The following is a 23,519-nucleotide window of genomic DNA, read 5'->3' as shown; positions in this document are numbered from 1 at the left end:
CCACTGCATTACCCAAGTTGGATTTTGAAGTCACAAGTCTTTACACAATTCCCATCCTTGTGAGAGATGATAAGGGGAGTTCGGCTTCTCAGACCATCTTTGTCCAGATTGTTGATGTCAACGAACCACCTGTCTTCACTGGGCTTCTGACTCAGCCTAGCCAAGGTATGAAGCAACTACATTTTGATGGCATGATCAATGGCTGGTTTCAAAAGGTTCACACCCTCTGACCTGTCTTTGACCCCCTTCTGCCAATATGATCTGCTCGCATACAGATGAGGCTACTGTAATGTTCGTTATATGGGGATGCCTTTAAAGACAGACTGCAAACTTCAGCAGGTTCAAATGCAGCTGGTGGAGTCCTGATGGGTGTAAAGTTTCTATAGCACCTATATTATACAAGCTACACTGGATTCCATTGCATTTCCAGAACCAATTTAAGCTGCTAGTGTCATTCTTCAAAGCCCTAAACAGTTTGTGGCCAAACTGATGAACATCCTGCACCTCGACCATTTTGCCTGCGCATTAAGATCTCCCCCAGGGATCCTTTTGGTGTGTCTGGGGCCGAAATCTGTAGCATGGGTAACCACCAGAAAGAAGGCCTTTTCTGTGGTGGCACCACACCTTTGAAATACCCACCCAATGAAGCTACACCAGGTTGCCATATTCCCAAAAGTGAACAAAGTTTTTATTTTCTTCTTACTCAAAGTTGTTGAGCTTTTGGGGGAAAATAATATTATCTCCCCTTACCATACATACCATACATTTTGCCCAGTGGCCAAAAATCCACCTGGATGCCATTTTCCAGACATATGGCAGCCTTACGACCAGCAGGCTACATTTCAGGCTTTTCAGAAGGTCACAGGCCCATTTATTTTGATTGCCACTCCCTGTGTAATTTTTTGTCCCAGTCACTCAGTGGAAGTTGGAATTTTTCATTTCATTTCACACTTAATTTGTAAAGCTGAAGAAACAAAAAATGTACACCTTATACCAATCTAATCCAATACAACAATGTGATAATAAAACATAACTTTAAAATAAGCAACTAATATCAAATAAAGTAATATTCAACAATCCATTAGAATAGTAAAGAATATTAAATATCAGCATATGATATTTAATGGACGGCTGGAAACCTCTCCCCTCACAGTTCTTCCCATAAGCACAGCTCCTTTATGAGGACTCCTAGGGCTGGAGGATGGGGCACGTACAGTGGTACCTCTGGATACGAACAGGATCCATTCTGGAGCCCCGTTCGCATCCAGAAGCAAACGTAACTAGCGACGGCACGTCTGCGCACGTGTGCGTCGCTTTTTGCCGCTTCTGCGCATGCGCGTGACATCATTTTGAGCGTCTGCACATGCGCGAGCAGTGAAGCCCGGAAGTAACGCGCTCTGTTACTTCCGGGTTGCCACGGAGCACAACTCGAACATGCTCAACATGAAGCATATTCAACCCAAGGTATGACTGTATTATGTTATTGGAGTTCTGAATTGGCTTTCTCTTCCTGAGTATAGTAGTAGAGGGGAGGTCCAAGTCATGGGGTTGCTACAGAGAAGCAATCATAGCTCCACCTCAGGCAATGGTGTGTTTTGCATTGGCCCTGCCTTTCCTTTGTTCCAGGAAGAACTCTCCCAGACCTTGGTCCCTTTTGCAAATCTGTCCATGGAAGACAGACTCAGGGTCCAACCTTTGCTCCTAGGATGCCTTCTATCCATGTAGAATATCCCAAGCAGGGGTAGGAAACACTGTGTCCTCCAGATGTAACTGGACTCCAAATCCCATCAACCCTAGCTAGCATGGCCAATTCTGTTTTGATTGTTTCAGGATTTTAACATTGCCCAAGAGACAGTGTGAGGGGCAGAAATAGAAATAAATAAGCCCGTAAGTGGGAATTAAAGCTGCCAGATGATTAGATAATAATAACAAATGAATGATTCATCAACAATATTTATCTGCAGCTCCTGAAATTTATATCACAGAGGATACCCTGCAAAACACTGGAATTTTTAGAGTCACTGCCAGAGATCCTGAGGGAGCCCCTCTGAAGGTAATTCTCAATGACTCTTAGACTTCTATAGCTTAATCTACGGAAATAAGGTGGGGTCTCAAATTACTCCCCCCCCCATGTTCTTTAAATTAAATATAGGGGGAATGGACAAGGTTTGTTTGTCGTGTGTGACACAGACACAGAACTCTTGGCAATGTAGCACAGTGCTTAAGAATGTTGGTCTGGGACTGGGAAGACAACTCAACCATGGTCTTGGGCCAGTTGCTCTCCCTCTCTCCTTCTAACCTCCTTCACAGGATCAGTCGTATGCACTGACTTGAGCTTCTTTGAGGAGAGGTGGGTTATACACGTCTTAAATAAATAAATCCCACGGGCGCGTCAAAATTGCAGACATGAACAGTAGTGATGCATATGGTGGGTTGGAGACCATGCCCTCCTGACACGGGTGTCGCAGCTGCTTAGCTGGTTGGGACTGGGGCACTGTGGGGCAGAGTAGCAGCGAGGCACACAGGGTGCTGTTGTGCCCAGGTCCTGCTCACAGGTGTCCAGGGCTGTCTTTAGCATATGTGGTGCCGGGGTGCAAAAAAACTGCCCAGCATCTCCATTGGGGGGGGCAGGCAAAACTTGTTGAGCTTTTTTTTTTGCTCATTTGAGCAGCATGTGTGCACTGGGCAGGCCTCTCGATGGCCTGCCAATCCCAGGTGCCTCAGCGCCCGCAGCAGAAACTCCTGCAGCGCTCAGATGGGCTCTGCTCCACTCGGCAGCAGCTGTCGACTGGCTTGGCTCTTCAATCCCTGGACTCCAAATCTTGGCCCCAGACTCTCAGCCTGGCACCCCTGAGAGCCCAGCGCCCGGGTGCCCCACACCCCTAGTGCCTATGGGTAAGCCAGCCCTGCAGGTGTCCCAAGGGCATTGCAGGCCCACCAGGCATGAAGAAACGTCATTCCATTTTTCAAAAAACAGTTGCTTGTGTTTCTTGCTGCTCCTTAGGCCAACGCTCCCACAGAGAGAGAGGGAGAGGGAGAGACAGGGCTGAGCAACATACTGCAATAATTGGGTGGTTTAAAGTGCAGAATGGAACTGGCTGGCCAGGGGAAAGAGAAGACAACCTGCCCTGGCTCCTGACCTGAGATTTCGCCCCTTCCGCCACATTCTCCAAAAGAAGAATTTTAGGTTCTCCCCTAAAAATTTGGGCCACATATTGTGCCTTGGCAGCCCTGCATTTTGGGGCTACTTTACTAGGAGATTCATTTCAAAAATAAAATAAAATAATTAGTCATCTCCACGAGGAGTAATTATATAGCAAGGAACGATACTTTAGCAATACCTGTAATTAAGGAAGAGTTTGGATTTTAATTATAAACTGCCATCTTCTGTGGTTGATAATTCAGCTATGAAACAAACTTTAAACACAAGCAAGGCATTTTTCAAGGTATGGAACAGGCCATCAGCTTTATTTATGATTATAGCTTGTTCCCTTGGTTGTTTTCTTTTTAAAAAACAAAAAACCTTTGGGGAAATTCATGCTAAGTTTTTCAAATGCTAGGCTAGAATATATATATTATTAAAGAGTGTATGTAATGTATTTTTAAGAATACATTATTCAAAACTGGATGTTCCGCTAATGAGCACGACTCCCTCAGGTCTACTTTTGCTCTTGTTTTATGACATTATAGCACCAGTGGGAATAGTACAACTCCAGCCCAGATTGAATGTTGTTACCTTCTTCAGTGCAAAAAATAAAAATAAAGATATCCAGCCTCAGGTCATAGACCCATTCCCCTTGAACAAGCGGATCCCACATGATAGATCAGTCCTTGTGAAGTGGAATTTAGCATTGTCTTTGGGCAGCTGTGTTTTATTTCAGTGGTGTTGTTACTAGGAATGTCCATTTTGTTTTCTCCCAGTTTCTCATTTTTCAGTTCTTCACATTTCCACCTCAGTTTGAGAGCTATGTCAAGAAACAGAAATTTATTTTAAAACGAACAAACAATTTTAACAAGTGGGACCGGCAGCAAAAGGTTGCAGAGAAGTGTTCCTGTTCAATGTGCCAGCCAAATAGCCATGCCCTTTCAGAGGCTGCACCATTAGAGGGTTTCCCAATTCTATTTTTCAGTTCTGGCTTCTGGGGTTTGTTTCATTTTGTTTACTTGCCCCCCCTCAAGAGTTGTTTGCATTTCTGCAAACATCCCCAAGCATGCTGATACCTCCTGCTCGTTTCTCAGTGGCTCCATTTTGTGTTTGCTACTGGTGTAATTATCCAGTATAGCTAGTTGCATACTGTATATCAGAAGCACAGGCACCCTGTGGATTTGGGGGAGTTAAAATGTGCTGTTAAAGTGTGGATTTGTGGAGAAGGTGGCTTTTCCGAAGGATGCTGAAAAACAGAGGGTGCAAGAGCACGTTTTCCAAATGTAGGACGGTGTCAGGCTTCGAGGACTCAGCTTCCTCCGCCCCTTTGGCCGTAGACAAGCAGGACAAAGCAAAAAGAGTCACTTACCATTTAAAGAGTCTTTAATGATCACAGCAAAAGAACAAAGCAGCCATTCTCGGAATGGCGGTGTTCCCAGTTAAGGTTTCCACCCACTTCCCCCCTAGTCACTTCCGCGCCTTGCAACCTGATCTCGCAACCACCTTGCTTTCTGGGCTGCCACCTTATCTGCTCGTCGTGACCTTGGACTGGGCAGATGTAGACTTTCAAGCAAGAAAGAGAGTCAGTTAACTCTCTCTCTCTCTGTTATGTACTGAGTTGAATAGGATCCAAACTGCAGCAGTCTGATTGGTCCTTGAACAATAGGATCCAAATTGCAGTAGTCTGATTGGTCCTAGAACAATAGGATTCAGAATGCAGCAGTCTGATTGGTCCTAGAACAATGCAGCAGTATGATTGGTTGGCAGGAACCACCCAATCATGCTCCAGATATAAGTGAATCCACAACCTGATTGGCTTACAGTAGAATTCCAGAATTAGCCAATCATGTGCAGCCCATTGTGTAAATAATGTATATAAAGCAGATACTTTGAGGGGACTTTCATTCATTCCTCCTCGCCACTATGAGCTGAATAAAGAGCATGAAATCACTTTGCGACTCTGAGTATATTTCACTCTCCCAGTTCTTCTCCTAGCTGTTCACTCCTCAGTTCGTCCCAACTTTTGTCTTCAGAACTATGCCCCTCTGCAAACCACTGTTCCAAATCTATACTCTCCCACTGCTCCTGGGAAGATTCAGGATCCTGGTCAGGGGAAGGGGGGGCTCCCACAATTCTTCATCAGAGCAGTACTCCTCAGCCTGGTTTCTAACAAATGGTGATAAACCACACACACTGGCTTTGCCCAGCTCGAATAACAGGCATGGAGACATAGAAAGAATAGGAAAGTACTAGCCAGTGTTGTTTCCTGGTCTTGCTGCAACCATTTCTCCTGAACATTCATACCCTCCTTAAGACTCGATCCCGGAAATTTGAGAACTACTACAGCAGAACAAAGGTGGTGGTGGTGAGTTGTAAACCATGTCCTTGGGTTTTAAAGGCAAATTGGCCACCAGGCGGCGGACTAGTTCACAATGCTGCTGACCACAGCAGAAATGCCTTAGCTAATTTTTCTGTGGAGTTTCCATTTTCAGAGATGGAGCTGTGCGCCTTTAGTGCCTCAAATGTCAATGGCCTACTAATCCACTTTAAGAAGTATGTGCACATTATTATTTTTGTTTATGTCCCTGGATGACCTTATCAAATCCCACAGCGCTGAGATAAAGCACTGGTTGTATTCAGCCAAGCCCCACACAGAGTAGACCCATTGAAACCAATGCATTTCAGTGGTTCTACTTTAGGGAAAAGACTTGTGTTGACATTTAAGCACTTTCTGCCCAGGTCCTGTTTCCAACGGCCAAATCCCAGCTATGTCCGGGAAATTCCAGACATATGGCAAGATTAGGTGGTAATACTGTATCTAAAACATAATCCAGATAAATTTAAGCACTTTTAAATCTCACAGATTTCAGTGAGAGGTAATTAACATGTTTGCTCTCTCATTGAAACCATTTGGATTGAAATCACTTGGATTGAAAAGTTGCTTTCAATCCTTAATGTGTCCTTAATGACTTAAAAAAATCTCCAGAGAGCATCAGCCTGTCCATCTGCTGATAAGAAAGTCAAGCCAACTGCTCTAATACAGAGGCTATTTGTGTTCTCGCTTGCTGGCTGTGATGGTTCCAAAAACTCAAGCGGGAAACTTCCTTGTTCCTCCAGCTGACTTCCAGTCTTCCTGTTGCCTAGTAACCATGTGAGTCCTTTTGTAAACAGAAGTATATCAGACTGTAACAAGCCATCAGCCACACTTTGTTTGTGCAGGCGGTGGGGGGAGAAAGCTTTTGTGACATAACTTTTCTCTTTCACATTAAAATAAAGCCATTCCGTATGAATTTGCACAATGGTCTTAGGGGACAGCCGTTGGTCTTTGGCGATGGCATTGAAATAGTAGGCACAGGAGTGGCCCAAGCCATTTTGCTGCCTGAGGCGAAGGACAAGGCATTCCCCACTCAGTGCACAAAAACTGACTAGGCTGATAACTGAACCATCCTTAGGCACTGGTGATGGAACAAAGCTCCACCTCCACACCCTAGGGAAGGAATGTAGACTGCATGGCCCACATTTCTAGCCACTTTCTGCTCCTCAGAATTTTCTGCCTGAGGCAGCTACCTCACTTTGCCTCATGGAAGGGCTGGCCCTGAGTGGAAACCTGGTGGAAGGGAGAGAACCTGTGGGACATGGTTATTGTTATGTACTGAAGTTCTCACCCTGGGCCAGCAGGGGGATACTGTAGATAGTTTTCACTCAGGTCCACATATGCAAATAAGGGATTGAAAGCGACGTTCAGTGATTGGATAGTTACAGAAAGTTGCTACTGTTGCGTTGTACTGGAGCTCTATATAAGCAGGCTGGCTGAACCCTTCAGTTCAGTTCTGTTCTGGCCTGTGAATAAACAAGAGCTGTCTGAAGAATCGCTGTGTCGTCTGATATGTTCACTCACAACTTAACAGTTATCTCCAGCTATAAACTCTATAAGAAGGACAAGGAAGGGTATACCGGAAGTACTCTCTATGTCAAGAAGGAAGGTATTGAGTCCAGCAAGCCAGAGACTCCTCTCAAGGAGCAGACTCCTCCACAGAATCATTGCGGGTGATGGTGCTATTGTCCCCCTGATATAAATCAGAACTGGATCTTTAGGGAGTTTACAGAAGGATTTCTTCTTTTCTCCCCAGCAAGTCCTCCTGTGCCACATCCCACAGGCCCCCGTCTGCTACTCTCCAGAGAGGCTTATGGGAGCAGGGGAATAGAGGGGATGAGGAAATTTCCTTCAATGAACTTCCTTCATTTGACTTACTATAGGATTTAAATCAAAATCAGAAAGTAATAAAAACAGCTGGTGATAACCAAAAGCAAATTCAACCACCCTCCAGAAAGCCAGTCAGAAAATAATTGTTGCTTTATGAGTAACATTTGAAGTGAGAGGGGATAACGTTCAACAGATTTATATAGATTGTATAGAGATCTCTGCTACTCTTACTACTATCCTGTGGGTTCACTTGCATAGGGATGGACTGGGCATTCAAACACAGCAATACTTCTAATATATCAGATTATTCTTTGCTATCCTTGTTTTCCAACCTCCGACATTTTGCATGAACCGTAACATTTTAAAAATTGATGCCACCCTTTCCTACTAGTTCTCTATCGAGATCTCACCGAACCTCACAGTATTCAAGATTGATGGTGCAGGGACAATTTCTACGACAGAGACCTTCAGATCTGAACACAGGGAAAAGAGGTAAGCAGATATCTGTTTTGTAGTTTTATTTTGTTCAGAAGTGGAGAAAATCCCAATTGTTTTTCATTTAAAATTATTTCCCACACGTGGTTGCTTGTGGGGGGAACAAACACTGCAAGAGCATCTGGAGGAAGGAGGGAAGGAAGGAGGGAAGGAAGGAAGGAAGGAGGAAGGAAGGGAGGAAAGAAGGAAGGAAGGAAGGAAGGAAGGAAGGAAGGAAGGAAGGAAGGAAGGAAGGAAGGAAGGAAGGAAGACAGACAGCTTTTCCTGTGACATGAGGAAGGGCAGCACAAGTTGTGATTTTTCTTTATCCACATGCTGTTCCATTTTATTATTTGTGCATTATGCATTTTTCTGGACCATACAATGAATCACAGGGCAGTGCATTTGTTGTTGTTGTTTAGTCGTTCAGTCGTGTCCGACTCTTCATGACCCCATGGACCAGAGCACTCCAGGCACTCCTGTCTTCCACTGCCTCCCGCAGTTTGGTCAGACTCATGCTGGTAGCTTCGAGAACACTGTCCAACCATCTCGTCCTCTGTCGTCCCCTTCTCCTTGTGCCCTCAATCTTTCCCAACATCAGGGTCTTTTCCAGGGAGTCTTCTCTTCTCCTTCCAGTGAGCACTCAGGGCTGATTTCCTTCAGAATGGAGAGGTTTGATCTTCTTGCAGTCCATGGGACTCTCAAGAGTCTCCTCCAGCACCATAATTCAAAAGCATCAATTCTTTGGCGATCAGCCTTCTTTATGGTCCAGCTCTCACTTCCATACATCACTACTGGGAAAACCATAGCTTTAACTCTACGGACCTTTGTTGGCAAGGTGATGTCTCTGCTTTTGAAGATGCTGTCTAGGTTTGCCATCCTCCTTTCTCCCAAGGAGCAGGTGTCTTTTACCGTATTTTTCGCCCTATAGGACGCACTATAGGGAAATCTGTGTGCGTCCTATGGGGTGAATACAGGCTTTCGCTGAAGTTTGGAGAGCGAGAGGGGTCGGTGCGCACCGACCCCTCTCGCTCTCCAAGCTTCAGGAAGCTATCAGCAAGCCTGGGGAGCCCACGGGATATTCCGTAAGTTTTTGTATCCATTCTTCCTTTGCTGGGACTTCTGCTTCTTTCCACTTTGGGGTGAGTAGCATTCTTGCTGCTGTAGTAGCATACATAAATAAATTTCTATACAATTTAGGTAGTTCTGCCCCTATAATTCCCAAAAGAAAGGCTTCTGGTTGTTGTTGTTTTTTAAAAAAGTTATTTTGAACCTCCTTTTCAATTCATTGTATATCATAGCATTCCTGTGACTCATAAGGAGTAACATAACAACAGGTGTGTCAAATCATTACATCACCCACTTCCTGACCCTTTCAGTGTGGAAGTTCCACATCATGTGGTCATATCATGTGACATCGCCCCGCAGTTTAGTCAAGGACATAAATCAGGGGGAGTTGGGAAGGAAAACCAAGGGAACAAAAACATTTTGATTTTGATTTTTGCCCAAAGCTTAGAAGAACAGTTGATTCATGTGTATATGCAAAAATAAATTTAAATTAGGCATTTGAAAACGACAGGATGGAAAAAACCAGTATTGCTATTAATAGAGTTCTTGCTTATTGCAGGGTTTGTTTGTTTTCGTTCATAAGCTTAAAAGTCCTTCAGCTTTTAGCTCTGTATCTATCCTTCTGGTGGGATTCAGGATGTGCCTGAATTCAGAGGGGGGCGGAGGGAGTGTGGGATGTCTAATTAATTCTAACTGCCTCAATGCTGACCTCACCAGCCCTTGCAGGATGCAACAGGGTTATAGCTGTATGTTAATAAGGCTGAACTACATTAATTAGTCATTTCCCTCTACCTGCATATTAATACCGCCTGGTGTTGTTTAAAAATAGAAGGTGTGTCTTTTTTAATCAGAGCATTTCTTACTTGGGTGACTTGGAAATACATGAACATGTCTAGGGAAAGTATGCATAACTCCCCTCTTGCTCCCTCCTTTTTGTCAAGTGGAAGAGAGACCGTTACCCAAATGAGATCTGGAAAGCTCTTCATCATATTCCCAGAGAGACTGCAGAGCTTTCTGCTCAACCAGAGGGAACTTTCTGATCTAATTATTCACTTTCCAATTACAGGCACTCATTGTTTATCATTCTAGTTTTACTCCAGCAGGCTAAAGTGACAATTGAAGCCACCACTTGCTGTACCTTTCAAAGTTGAAACAAAATATTGCGAGAGACAAAATTTCTACTCTGGAGAGTTTTTCAATTACATGTGATTTAACTAGCTAAGACAGACAAAGAGAAGATAGAGAAATGGTACTATACAGAAGGAGTGGAAAGTTGCCCATGGACATATTCGGCTTTCTGTGTAGGTCATTTATTTAGAGGCTGTTTCTGCTGCATTTCTACAACACAATGCCCATGTTCAAACAGTTGTATCTTGGCTTATCTGGCTTATTATTAGTAAAGAGGATGAGATAATTTCATGGGACCTGATTCAATTATCTGGCCCTATTAGCAGAAGCCTGAGAAGGACTTATGCTAGCACAACTGGGCTCCCCTTGCTTCTCCCAGATGCTTAGAAAGCTGATTTGAGTTTTAACTTGCTTTAGTATTCTAGACTTTTGTAGGTCTAAAATGCACACATACAAAATGTGTATGTAGTTTTGTGATTTTTTTCTTTGTGATAATTTTATTGTTTAATCTCTTTTGTAAACTGTTTTGAGGTTTATTGTACAAACTGTTGGAGGAAAGCAAATACACTTCCTTCTCAAGAGGTCACAGTTTAATGATCTAGCCACTCTGCTTATGCTTGCCGTCTAAATTAACTCTAACCCTAAAAGCTGAGCCATTTTGTCTACTGTTCTCTCCAGATAATATGTCCTCTATTTCCTCTTTCCACTCATCCTGTAAATCGTTCCTGCATGAATAAAGCCTTTGAATTCCAGAAACTGTAAATGATTATTCCAATCTAATTCACCCAAACTGCAAAGTCTGCTGACACAATCAAGTGGTGTATAAATTTTATGAGTATGAATCTAACATATATAATACCAAACCTCAGCAGATGAAATAGTGGCAGGGAAAACTAAGCAGTACCAGCCAACCACAGATGATAGAAGCAGTAATCAGTAACTGAAAAAAACTATGCAAACCATCAAACAAAAGCTCTTAGGTAAAACAGAAAACCATCCCTTGGCCCCTGAAGAATATTGAATTCGAGATAGTAGGTAGAGTCGCAATCAGGAGAACATTCCTAGGGTAGAGTTACTCAGAAAGCTCCTTTCCTAGTGGCCACTTGCAGCACCTCTGAGTACAAGAACACAGGAAGTTGCCTTATACTGAGTCACACCATTGGTCCATCTCGTTCAGTATTATCTTCACTGACTGGCTACGGCTCTCCAGGTTTTCAGACAGTTACATTACCAGGCCTATCTGGAGATACTAGGGATTGAGCCTGGGACCTTCTGAATGAAATACAGCTGTTATGCCACTAAGTCATGGTCCTTTCCAAAGCAAAGGCAGGGACATAGGATGGTGGACCTTAAGCTGTTTGGCAGGTTTATATGGGAAGAAGCCTTCTGAGCACCTGGCACCAATTTTTATTATTTTTATTTCTTTCCTGCCCTTCACCATAAGGTCCCAGGGTGAGTTACAACAATGCAACAAGCAATTATGAAAAGTGGTAAAACCTTTAAAATTATAACATCCAATGAAAACTTACCACCCTGAATGGAACAGTATAAATTCATCAAAAGAGGTGGATCCCACAAAAACAAAGACCTTAAGAGTCTTCTGGCACCTTAAAGACCAACAAGCTTATTATGGCATGAACTTTCACGCAACACAGTCCATTTCATCAACTGCACGACTTCTGATCCTAAATTGGCAAGACAGACACATGGAGGGGGGAGGGAAAGAGCAGAGAATGCAGAAAATTGAGGCCAGAGGAAATGAAATGTAAAAAGAGCAGAAAGTGACAGCTACCTGAAAGCAAAATAGTTACAGTAACCAATTAACAGCGCAGCAGAGTGGCCAATTAACATGGTAGTGTTGGTGCTAATGCAAACAGCCTGGCATTAGTAAACTAATTAGCACATGTAGTGTGATTAAAACAAAACAAAACAGCACAGCAGCAATCTTGATGTAACCCACAGGTGACATAATTGAATTGCTTGATAAAGGTCAGTTACAGAGTGTCCTGGAAGATTGATAGGTGTTCCTATTACTTTCTGGATATCCCCATTTCTGATGTCAACGAATGGTGTTGGGGTTATTTGGGGTGGGGGGAGAGCAGGATATCACTGTGGTAGATAAATATATAATTTGCCTACAGCTATTCAGTAAAGGTGACTGTGGCTGATCCGGAAGGTCTCTCTGCGACTGGATATATCAACGTGTTTCTTGTGGAAGTGAAGCACAGTGGGGACGTCTTTCTTAATTGCACGTAAGCATCCAAGGTAGTGCTTGGTTCTATAGGGTGTGTATCTTGTGCTTGTGTATAATTGAAAGACTTTTTAAGAGACCCTTGATGGTGGAATAAAGTCTCTAGAGCTTCCTGTAGGAACATAGTAGGACTGTGGGGCTGGGCTTGGAATGTAGGAACAGCTATCCATTTTCTGCTGTCTCACCTGTAGGAACAGGTCTCATTTCCCCCACCCCACCCTAGTCCCAGTATGGCCTCTGCCAGTCCAAAAGGTTTTGCAGATTTCTGAGACGTTACTAAAACTACTACAGCCAAACTAGGGATAATAGTGGGGAAGATTTTATTATTATTATTACAGTTTCATTATGCTGCTTTCAAGATTGTTTAAAAAGGATAATGCACACAGGCACACACAGCTATCTTCCCTTCACAGCCATGGAAATAAAAGTTCCTTATTGTCATGTGTGGAAAACCATATCACATTTCTGCTTGGGAGAAGAGATTGTCTGAAACTCTGAAATAATAAGAATAATTTTAATTTTTTTGTACCGCACCCATCTTTCTCTCTCTCCCTCTCCCTCTCCCTCCCCCCCCCTCTCTCTCTCTCTCACACACACACACACAACAAAAATCCTTCAGTTATTGACCTGTCCCCACCTAAGCTCCTTAAATAAGTGAAGTGGTACCTGAGAGTAGGAACTATAGGCCTGAGAGTCCTCTATTTCATCCTCATCTTCCCACCGTCAATATGGGAATTATAAAGCTGCCACATCTTGGATAATTACTGTCATATCCACACTTGCTAAAGTGAAGACTGAGACTGTGCTGGCTCAGTTAAAAAGATAAGATCCGCTGCTGAGCTGCACATTGCAACTACTGTTTATAAGCTGTGTTGCCTTTCTAGTTTTTTCAGTATTGGGAAAGGCAGATTGACTCCTAGGACAGAAGACTCGGTTTCAATGGCTCTGGTGGACATTACTTTGGATGAAGAAATTCCCATTGGGATGACAGTTGGCAAGTGCCATGCTGTGGGAGAAGATCCAATGGATCCTATCACCTTCGTTCTCGATCCAAGCAATCCTTACTTCATGATTGACAAAGGTAAGCCATGACGGATGTGAATCCTGGCAAAACCCCACCCCTACCCTAAATCCTTTGTTTTTTATTACAACCACAGGAGAAGAGGATAGCTCACTGTCAGTCTACATATTTCTCCTGGAACAGATGTTTTAGACTACAATTCCCATCAGCCCAAGCCTACTGTGCTGGCTAAGACTGATGGGAACTGTAGTCCAAAATATCTGGAGGGCACGAGACTGGCAAAATCTAGCTTATGTGAAAAACAAAGGTAGCCAAGGTGTGTGGTGCATAAAGTAGAGAGGGATACCATTATTTCAGTGGGCAATGGCTTTAAGAGGACCAACCAAAATGTTGCAAAACATGAAGTTTGTATCTTCTACAAGGGGCAGCATAGCGCATGGAATATGCAAAGAGGCGCTTGGGATGTTACAGGGCAGGCACCAGGCATCAGCATCATACCTTAGGCAGCTGCTGATACCCCAGTTGGAGGCCCACTGCCTATCCCTGGAGCCTCCTAGTCCTGTTTCTGCTCTACTTCCTCTAATACCAGGTCAGACCATCATTCTATGGTAGCTAAATATTGTCAACACTGAACGGCAGCTGCATTACAGGGCTTCAGGTAGGACTTTTTCGAGCCTTAACCTGAGGCCTTTGGGATGCCAAGGATGTGTTGTACCATGGAGCTATGGTCTTTTACCATTGCTGGTGCCCATTTGCTTTCAGGCTTCCCTAGACATCTGGTTGGCCACGTTAAGAACAGGATGCTAGACTAGGTGGGCTTTGGGCTTGACACAGCAGGGCTCCCCTAATGTGCTTATAAGTTAAAATAGGAGTTTCTGAAAACTTAATGAATTCCAGCATAGAATACGCCAAGGAAATGTTAACTGGAAGAGAATTCTGCAACTGTGGGGCCACCACCAAGAAGGCCCCTCTCACGTGTTCATTAACGTAACCAATTTCAGTAGTGGGCACACAAGCAGAACATCAGGCGGAGGTCTTAGATTATGGGCAGGTTCATAGTTTAGTAAGAATTACTAAATGTTCCAGGCCAGGCCACAGATCATTATCATCATCATCATTATCCTAACAACTATTTTGCAGCTCGTGGTACTCTACTAATTGCATCTAGACTGGACATGGAAGAGGCTGGATTTATCAGTGCTCAGTCATTCACCGTTGTGGCTTGCAGCAGTACCTGGAGGTGTGCAGGCATTCCTGTGATAGTGAATGTACATGGAATCAATGACAATGTGCCATTCTGTCATCAGTATGTATACAGGTGAGCTAGTGAGTCAAGAAATGGCAGCAAATGGTTAGCTATGTTTTTCTCATAATATATTTTCCTTCACATAGATGTTCAAAAAATATAAAGAAGCTCATTGACAACAGTCGAACAAATGGGCCAAAGAAATACCCCATGCCAATGGAGCAAATGGAGCCCTGCCCCACCTTATTCAGTCTGCCCCCAGGCAGCCCCCACCTGCCTGCCATCTTTCTGACAAGCAGTTCAGTTGGTGACACTGCCTGTGAGGTTCCATTTCCTTAGTCTCAGGCTGCAAATGCACATTTTTCTTCTAGAACCAGTGGGGACTAAATTATTGCTTTGTCCTACCTAGTTCACACACGGTCTAGACCAGGCATAGGCAAACTCCGGCCCTCCAGATGTTTGGGACTACAATTCCCATCATCCCTAGCTAACAGGACTAGTTGTCAGGGAAGATGGGAAGTATAGTCCCAAACATCTGGAGGGCCGGAGATTGCCTTTGCCCGATCTACACTGATTGCACACACACACACACACACACACACACACACACACACAAACATACACACTGAAAAGCACTTGTCAAGCTAGTTCTGAAAATAAAAGCTCATTGCAGATTGATGCTGTATTACCTCACAGTGAGCCTATTTGAAAACAGATGCATGCTGTCTCAGCAATGGGTGTATGGCTGTGTGTCTATACCTAACCAACGATGACATGGGTGGGCATATACCATGATAGCAAGGGCAAGGTTTTAAAATGCATAATCTAATCAAGGGGAGGGTTTGCGCTGGTGCTGTGGGTTAAACCACAGAGCCTAGGACTTGCCGATCAGAAGGTTGGCGGTTTGAATCCCCGCGAAGGAGTGAGCTCCCATTGCTCGGTCCCTGCTCCTGCCAAACTAGCAGTTCGAAAGCACGTCAAAGTGCAAGTAGATAAATAGGTACCGCTCCGACGGGAAGGTAAACGGCGTTTCCGTGCACTGCTCTGGTTCGCCAGAAGCAATTTAGTCATGCTGGCCACATGACCCGGAAGCTGTATGCCGGCTCCCTCGGCCAATAAAGTGAGATGAGCGCCGCAATCCCAGAGTCGGTCACTACTGGACCTAATGGTCAGGGGTCCCTTTACCTTTACATCAAGTAACATCAACATACAAGGATGTGTGTTGAGAGAAACTGATTTTTCACTCTGCAAAATGGGAAGTGTTGCCCTTGTAGAACTCAGCAGGCAGGAGGATAGGGGCAAAACTAGAATTACTCGCCTCTGTCTGTCTGTCTCTGGCTCCACCTACTGTTGACCTTCCTAACCACCCTACAAGTCCCAATGGGCACCAGCCACAACTGGCCAGCACATACAGTGTTACCTCGGGTTAAGAACTTAATTCATTCTGGAGGTCCGTTCTTAACCTGAAACTGTTCTTAACCTGAGGTACCACTTTAGCTAATGGGGCCTCCTGCTGCCGCCGCACTGCCGCCACGCCGCCGCCATGCCGCCGCCGTGCTGCATGATTTCTGTTCTCATCCTGAAGCAAAGTTCTTAACCCGAGGTACTATTTCTGAGTTAGAGAGTCTGTAACCTGAAGCATCTGTAACCCGAGGTACCACTGTATTGTTTTAAGGAGACTTCAACCCACTTCCCTTTATCCTGAAAATTTGTGAGTAGCACTGTAGCACTTAAGAGAGAGGGAAATCTTATTGGAATCCCCCTAAAAATGTGAGGGAAAAGTAGTCAAGTTAAGTCTTTTCTTTCTATTGAATTGACTCTTACAAATATGTTTAAAAGAAGCATTCATGACAGTGCAGTTATAGGACTATAAAATAGGGTTCCATTATACTCCTGCCATGGTTGCACTTGAACTACTGGGTATAAAAAAATTCAGACAGATTATAGTCAGTATAAATTGCAGTGTGCCTTGTGAAGTTACACATCCAGATTCTCCCAGTCTGAGCACCTCGTGGAACGTTATCTTAAAATGATAGGCGCGATCATTAACGGCTTCTGATTTGATGGACATTTAGAGAAGAAAACTGAGGTCTCTGGTACAAGCATGTCACATTTTGATGACTTCCTTTTAATCAGATATACCAGCAGAGAAGTTATTGCAATTAATACAGTGGTTGCTAATGTCAAATGTCACGATACGGACAATCCCCCTGATGAACTCCATTATGAACCCAACAGTGGCCCGGTTGGCACTGGAAAGCTGTTTGAACAAGTTCCAGGTGCTAAAAATGCCATTCGGGTGAGTAAATGAAGATGTGGGAGAAGATAAGCCAAGGGCACAGGAGCTGAACAAGGGAGGATCCATCATAGCTCAGTGGAAGATTACCTGCTTCGCATGCAGAACATCCCAAGTTTGATCCCTGGTGTGTCTAGGTGAAAGAAGCCCATAGCAGGTCTGAAACTCTAGTCAGCCAGTCAGAACAGAATAAACCTTACTGGGCTAGAGGGACAATTAGTTTGACCTGATCTAAGGGAGCTCATGTATGCTAATAGACCTCCCAGGACAGTTGGGGAAAAGATTCCTTTAGTAAAATGCACAAACTTTAGTCTGGCAATGGTGGGGTTCTCCCCCCCTTTTTTGCAGCAGAATCAAGCCAATTTCTGGTCTTAGCTTACTATTTTTGAATATTTTGTTTTTAACAGTTTTTATTGGTAATTTTATTCTTTTTGTAAACCAGTTTGAAGTTTTATTACAATTTAGCATTATATAAATGTAATATTATAATAACATAATATAATTATATTATAATAATATAATATAATATAATATAATATAATATAATATAATATAATATAAGCATATTTTTTTAAGACGACATCTGAAGGCAGACCAGTATTGGAAAGTTTTTAACATTTAATGTTTTATTATGTTTTTATATTCTGCTGGAAGCCACCCAGAGTGTCTGGGGAAACCCAGCCAAGTGGGCAGGGTATAAATAATAAAATTATTATTTCTTATGTAGCAACAAGCCTGGGTTTGCCACTGAGTGGCAAGTGGGAGCTAAGCCATTCCTGGCTGTCCATCACTGTCCGATAATATGCATAGTTTGAGCCACTCTGGCCTTCTTTTGGAGAAAGGGTGTTGTGTAAGAATAAGATGATGATGATGATGATATTTGCATTCACCTTTTTATTTTTAAGCAAACTGGCCTGTAATTTCCAAGATCCCCCATGTTCCCCACCACCACCACGCTTTTTAAATAGCATTTCCTTGCCATTTTCTAGTTGTCAGGTATGGAAGCTGATCTTAGGGACAAATACATACTTTTGTTACTGGATCAGCAATTTCACATGAGTTCTCTGGGAACTCTCAGGTGGATGCCATCATGCCATCTGGACCTGGTGGTTTAGACCCTGCATTCCAATCAAATGATTCTCAAGGCAGTTTACAAGTAACAGCTTGTAATGATAACACAAACTCCCAAGCTCCCAAGATTCATACACGCACACACAGACAACCCAGCAGCCTTTCATCCTCCAGGTGATGGGTAGGACCAGCACATACATCTTTTCAGTTCTGCATTCCTACGGAAACTGGAGCCAAGTGTTCTTTCTAGCAGGGTGCACCAAATCGCAGTCCTCCAAGTGTGAAATTGCCCCTGGTTGAGTCTTATCCATAGCTGCATCTGCATTTCTAACAGGAAAAGTGAGATACATTTAACTGTTAATTTGAAATATGAACGAGCTTCAATCTGCCTTTGATATTATGCTGCATGGTTTAATTGTTCACTCTTGCTGTGTTGGAAGGTAACACAATATTTGGACTATGAAGACCCACGGAATCTTGCAGTTGGCAGCACCCATGAAATGACTCTCTCTGTTTTTGATGGTGCAAATCCGTCACACACAGGTGAGGATTTTAGTAAGAATCCAAGTGTTTCTTAGCATGCCATGCCTTTTGCTCTTCTGACCATGTCCTCCTTTGAGATTCTTGTGTGGGGAATCCATCTTTTCTCTATGTCTCCCCCCCCAACTTGCCCCAACTTTAGGTTTGGAACCTTTGTTGTTGTTGTTTAGTCGTGTCTGACTCTTCGTGACCCCATGGACCAGAGCACGCCAGGCACTCCTGTCTTCCACTGCCTCCCGCAGTTTGGTCAAAATCATGTTAGTAGCTTTGAGAACACTGTCCAACCATCTCGCCCTCTGTCGTCCCCTTCTCCTTGTGCCCTCCATCTTTCCCAACATCAGGGTCTTTTCCAGGGAGTCTTCTCTTCTCATGAGGTGGCCAAAGTATTGGAGTCTCAGCTTCAGGATTTGTCCTTCCAGTGAGCACTCAGGGCTGATTTCCTTCAGAATGGAGAGGTTTGATCTTCTTGCAGTCCATGGGACTCTCAAGAGTCTCCTCCAGCACCATAATTCAAAAACATCAATTCTTTGGCGATCAGCCTTCTTTATGGTCCAGCTCTCACTTCCATACATCACTACTTGGAAAACCATAGCTTTAACTATACAGACCTTTGTCAGCAAGGTGATGTCTCTGCTTTTTAAGATGCTGTCCAGGTTTGTCATTGCTTTTCTCCCAAGAAGCAGGCGTCTTTTAATTTTGTGACTGCTGTCACCATCTGCAGTGATCATGGAGCCCAAGAAAGTAAAATCTCTCACTAGGACCATGAAATAGTAAGTGGCACTTTTGAGGACCACTCTGCCTTGATTCTGGGAATGAAATACTGGCCATAGCTTAATATTTATTTATCATTACACCTGGATCCCATATTTTGTCCAAGGAGCTCAAAGTGGTATACATAGTTCTCCCTTCTCCATGTTATTCTTGCAACAACCCTTTGCAGCCCAGTGATTGGTTCATGATCTCCCAGCGAGTTTCGTGCTCCAGTTTGGATTGAATTATGGTATCCCAAGTCCTAGTCCAGCACTCTAACCAACACACTGGCTCCCTCTGACACAACGAAGACCTGGGCCTCTTGTTTCAGTTTACTCTCCTGTTGGTTGTTTTCCTATTTGCTGTCAGCTGGGTGAATTCTCAGGTTAATACTTGGAAAATGCTGGTCTGCTTGTTCTTTTATTAGTAACTGCTACGATAATTGTGGAAGTCTTACCTGTCAATGAATTTGGGCCGGCATTTAGTAAAGCAGATTATGCGTTTGTTGTTCCTGAAACAGCTGGAGGTACGTCACAATCTTTGATTGTTCCTTTTTAAAATTAAGTAAAATATATTAAGCGCTTTGCCTTATAAAAAAAGCTCAGAGAAGCATAGAATGATAATACTTTTTTAAAAAAAAATTCAAAGATACAACGAATAAAGCAAAACTTGAGCATAGCACGAGAGCTGCTGTACTAAACTTGAACCAGAAGCTCAAAATTAAGAGAAATTAAGTCATAACATGGCAATGATCATTATACTGTGATAATTGTAACACTGTAATTATAAAAATTGCAGTTCTTTGTGTTAGCGTGTATGGTTTATTTTATTATTATCTATTTCTTAAAAATTATACTCTTATTGTTTCTTGCTTATTATTAGTCGCCTTTGGAACATAAAATTACATTGAAGGCATGGAATAGAAATTATGGGAAGGAAGGAAGGAAAGAAAGAAGGAAGGAAGGAAGGTTGTCACCTGCTCTTAATTATCCATAATTATTCACACTTTTACTGGCCTTGACTTGAAATTTGAACTGGATACCGTTGTCATTAGGCATAGGAAGGCGTCCTATTTCTCCACCTAGCCCACCAATATTGTCAACTTTGACTGAAAGCTCTCCAAGGTCTCAGGCAAAGGTCTTTTCTTTCACCAGCTACTAAATTGTTGCTAGCTGGAGATGTGGGGGATCAAACATAGAGCCTTCTGTTTGCAGAGTTTGTGACCTGTGTACCACTGAGCTATAGCAATGGGCATTGACTTGAATCAGTTGAGGGAGGGTGGAAATCAGGTAGGTGAAAATAAAAAAATACAGGAACATCACGATGCTATAACTTCCTTTATAGCAGTGCCCATAAAAAGGCCAAAAGAACGAGCTGCATTTATTTATTCTTTTGCATTAGTACAAAATTGCCTTGTATGGGGTCTTGGTAACTATATAATTTGAACACAATACAGCAATCTGAAATATTTAAAGTAATTTTCTTTGATGAAGTTTGACATATACACGGATCCATTGCTGACAGCAAAAGAAAAAGGCACACACACACATGAAATTAGTTTCCTTTTAACCACCACCTCCCCATCTTGTTTAAAAAGATCTGAAACAGCTTCACGATAAACGGAAAAGCTCAATCACATTGTGCCGGAAGCCACGAGGGAAATGCAATTCGCTTACCGTAGTTTTTCAAGGAGAAAAGTTGGCAGCCTTTCAGGAGCCTGCATAATGGCTCTATTTTAAACTCGAGCTTGAGAAGTGCTCAGGTTAGCTTTTTATGCTTTATTGAAAGGTTAATTTCATACCCACGTAAAAGTATCGGCTTTCTATTATGTTTAACAGAGTTACAATGTGGAAATGAGAGAAACTCTTAGTACAGTGGTACCTCGGGCTAAGAACTTAATTCATTCCGGAGGTCCGTTCTTAACCTGAAACTGTTCTTAACCTGAAGCACCACTTTAGCTAATGGGGCCTCCTGCTGCCGCCACGCCGCAGGCAGCATCCTGAGGTAAAGTTCTTAACCCGAGGTACTATTTCTGGGTTAGCGGAGTCTGTAACCTGAAGCATCTGTAACCCGAGGTACCACCGTATGTACTTGTGTAATATAAGCTGCATTTTTAACCCACTGTAAAGGGAATTGGGGTTGCTCGTGCGTAAGGGGGCTGCTGCTCTAGGCAACGTTGTCTGGCTAAACCTTTCCCTGGCTGGACAGCCCTTTCTCCGTGGCTGTGTCAGTCACTGGCAGAATCCGTCAGTGGGTGTTTCCTGAACTTCTTCCAACATAAAAGCTGCTTGACGCCAAGTCTCTGCCTAGCCTCCCTGAGTGGAAGTCTTCTGCGCAGAGTGGGCGTGGCCAGCGGAGGTCCTGGGCTCTCCCCGCTGGCCTCTGTGGAAGAGTCTTGGAGCCATGTCTCCGAAGTCCTTCCCTGCTCCCCTTTCTTCCTGGTGTCACGCCAATTTCCTTCCCCAAAGGAAGTGCTCTCTCTCTCCCTGCTGGTCCCTTCTCCTGCATCGTTGGGGAGCCTTACCTCCACTCTGGGCTCCGATGGCAGTTCCCTGACACCCACTGTTGTGTTTTTTTGAGGGGAAGGGCTCAGTGGGAGAGCACCTGCTTGGCATGCAGAAGAGTAATTCGCCATCATCTCCAGGTAGAATGGGAAGAGGCCTCTGACTGAAGCCATGGACAGCTGCTGACAGTCAGTGTGTATACAGTACTCAATTAGGTGGACCCAGTGGCCTGATTCGGTATACAGTGGTACCTCGGGTTACATACGCTTCAGGTTACATACGCTTCAGGTTACAGACTCCGCTAACCCAGAAATAGTGCTTCAGGTTAAGAACTTTGCTTCAGGATGAGAACAGAAATTGTGCTCCGGCTGCGCGGCAGCAGTAGGAGGCCCCATTAGCTAAAGTGGTACCTCAGGTTAAGAGCAGTTTCAGGTTAAGAACGGACCTCCAGAACGAATTAAGTACTTAACCCGAGGTACCACTGTAAGGCATATTCCTATGCTACACACTTTGTTAGCAGAACCAAGGCCCGGTAGTGGACACCTTTTGTCTGACTGCAAAGGTTTCAGCTCAGGCTTCGTAGACATAAAAGGTAGTGGAAACATTTCTTTTTTCCTCCTCTTCTCCTTTGCCCACCCGTCACCCTTAAGTCCTGGTTCAGTTTACAATTAAAACACAATATTATAGGCAGTTTCAAACAACTTACTATTCTAGAAATTAGGTGGGTACTGAGGTGCACCTCTTTGACCTGGCTTTTTATGCTTGAAGTGTGTATTTGCTGAAAGCTATATAATAATAATAATAATAATAATAATAATAATAATAATAATAATAATTTATTTATACCCCACCCATCTGGCTGGGCTTCCCCTGCCACTCTGGGCAGCTTCCAGTAAAATATTAAAATACAATAATTCACCACTTCCTGGTTCCCTGTAACTTCGCTTCTCGCAGTGAGGGAACTGCCAGAAGGCCCTCGGCGCTGGATCTCAGTGGCCGGTCTGAGCGATGGTATACTGGGCCGAGGCTGTTTAGGGCTTTAAAGGTCAGCACCAACACTTTGAATTGTGCCTGGAAACATACTGGGAATTGTGCCCTTCACACATATGTAATGAAGGTGCCAGATGCATCTCTGTGGCGAATGAGTTCCACAACTAGGGGATTACTACAGAGAATACCCTCTCCCAGAGCTTCTGAGGCTAGTGAAACAACCAAAATGGCCCCCTCTGCTGATCTTAACACCTTAAGAATGAAGGAGGTGATCTTTTAAGTGTTGGGGGCCTAAGACATTTAGGAGTTGGAGCACTAATGTGAACCCTTGAATTGGGGCTGGAAATGAACTGCCAACTGGGGCAGCTGTTTTAAAACAGTTCACTAATAAACAGAACCACGTTAGCTAGTCACTACTTGGCATCTGCTTGCTGTGTTTACATGAACACCAGGCACGCTATTTCAGAAATCCCAAACGGTTTCAGGCTGGACTCATGTGGGTCTCGCCTATGGATCTCAGATTTTAATTGGTCAGCATCTCCTCCTGCCGTTGGTCTGGGCTTCTTTCAGCCTTATTATGTTCCATCGCTCTGAACATTTAAAATGACACCGCGGGAAAAGGACAACGGTGGCAGCAACTTACTGAGATCTGATGCAGATGCTGCAAAGAGGTGGAGACCTATGTATGTGTTATGTACTGAAGTTCTCACCCTGGGCCAGCAGGGGGATACTGTAGATAGTTATGCAAATGAAGGATCGAAAGTGACGTTCAGTGATTGGATAGTTTGTATGCAAATGAAGGATCGAAAGTGACGTTCAGTGATTGGATAG

At 43.7% G+C, this 23,519-nt stretch overlaps 1 protein-coding gene across 1 annotated transcript in view; it reads left to right on the top strand.

Annotated features, from left to right (window-relative positions):
* LOC310756766 (cadherin-related family member 3-like) overlaps window positions 1–23,519 on the top strand; it is a 46,000-nt gene continuing 22,481 nt past the window's right edge. The window contains exons 1-9 of the mRNA XM_083601474.1: window positions 1–165; window positions 1,965–2,053; window positions 7,741–7,841; window positions 12,161–12,271; window positions 13,155–13,351; window positions 14,432–14,609; window positions 16,674–16,836; window positions 18,345–18,447; window positions 19,622–19,720. Coding sequence (XP_083457600.1) covers window positions 13,210–13,351; window positions 14,432–14,609; window positions 16,674–16,836; window positions 18,345–18,447; window positions 19,622–19,720 — 685 coding nt within the window. The 5' untranslated portion in view covers window positions 1–165; window positions 1,965–2,053; window positions 7,741–7,841; window positions 12,161–12,271; window positions 13,155–13,209. The remainder of the gene's footprint in view (window positions 166–1,964; window positions 2,054–7,740; window positions 7,842–12,160; window positions 12,272–13,154; window positions 13,352–14,431; window positions 14,610–16,673; window positions 16,837–18,344; window positions 18,448–19,621; window positions 19,721–23,519) is intronic.

This window comes from Podarcis filfolensis, assembly GCF_964270895.1.
Source record: "Podarcis filfolensis genome assembly, chromosome: 2".
NCBI lineage: Eukaryota > Metazoa > Chordata > Lepidosauria > Squamata > Lacertidae > Podarcis > Podarcis filfolensis.
Note: the sequence above shows the minus strand (reverse complement) of the source record. Positions and strands in the feature narration are given on the sequence as shown.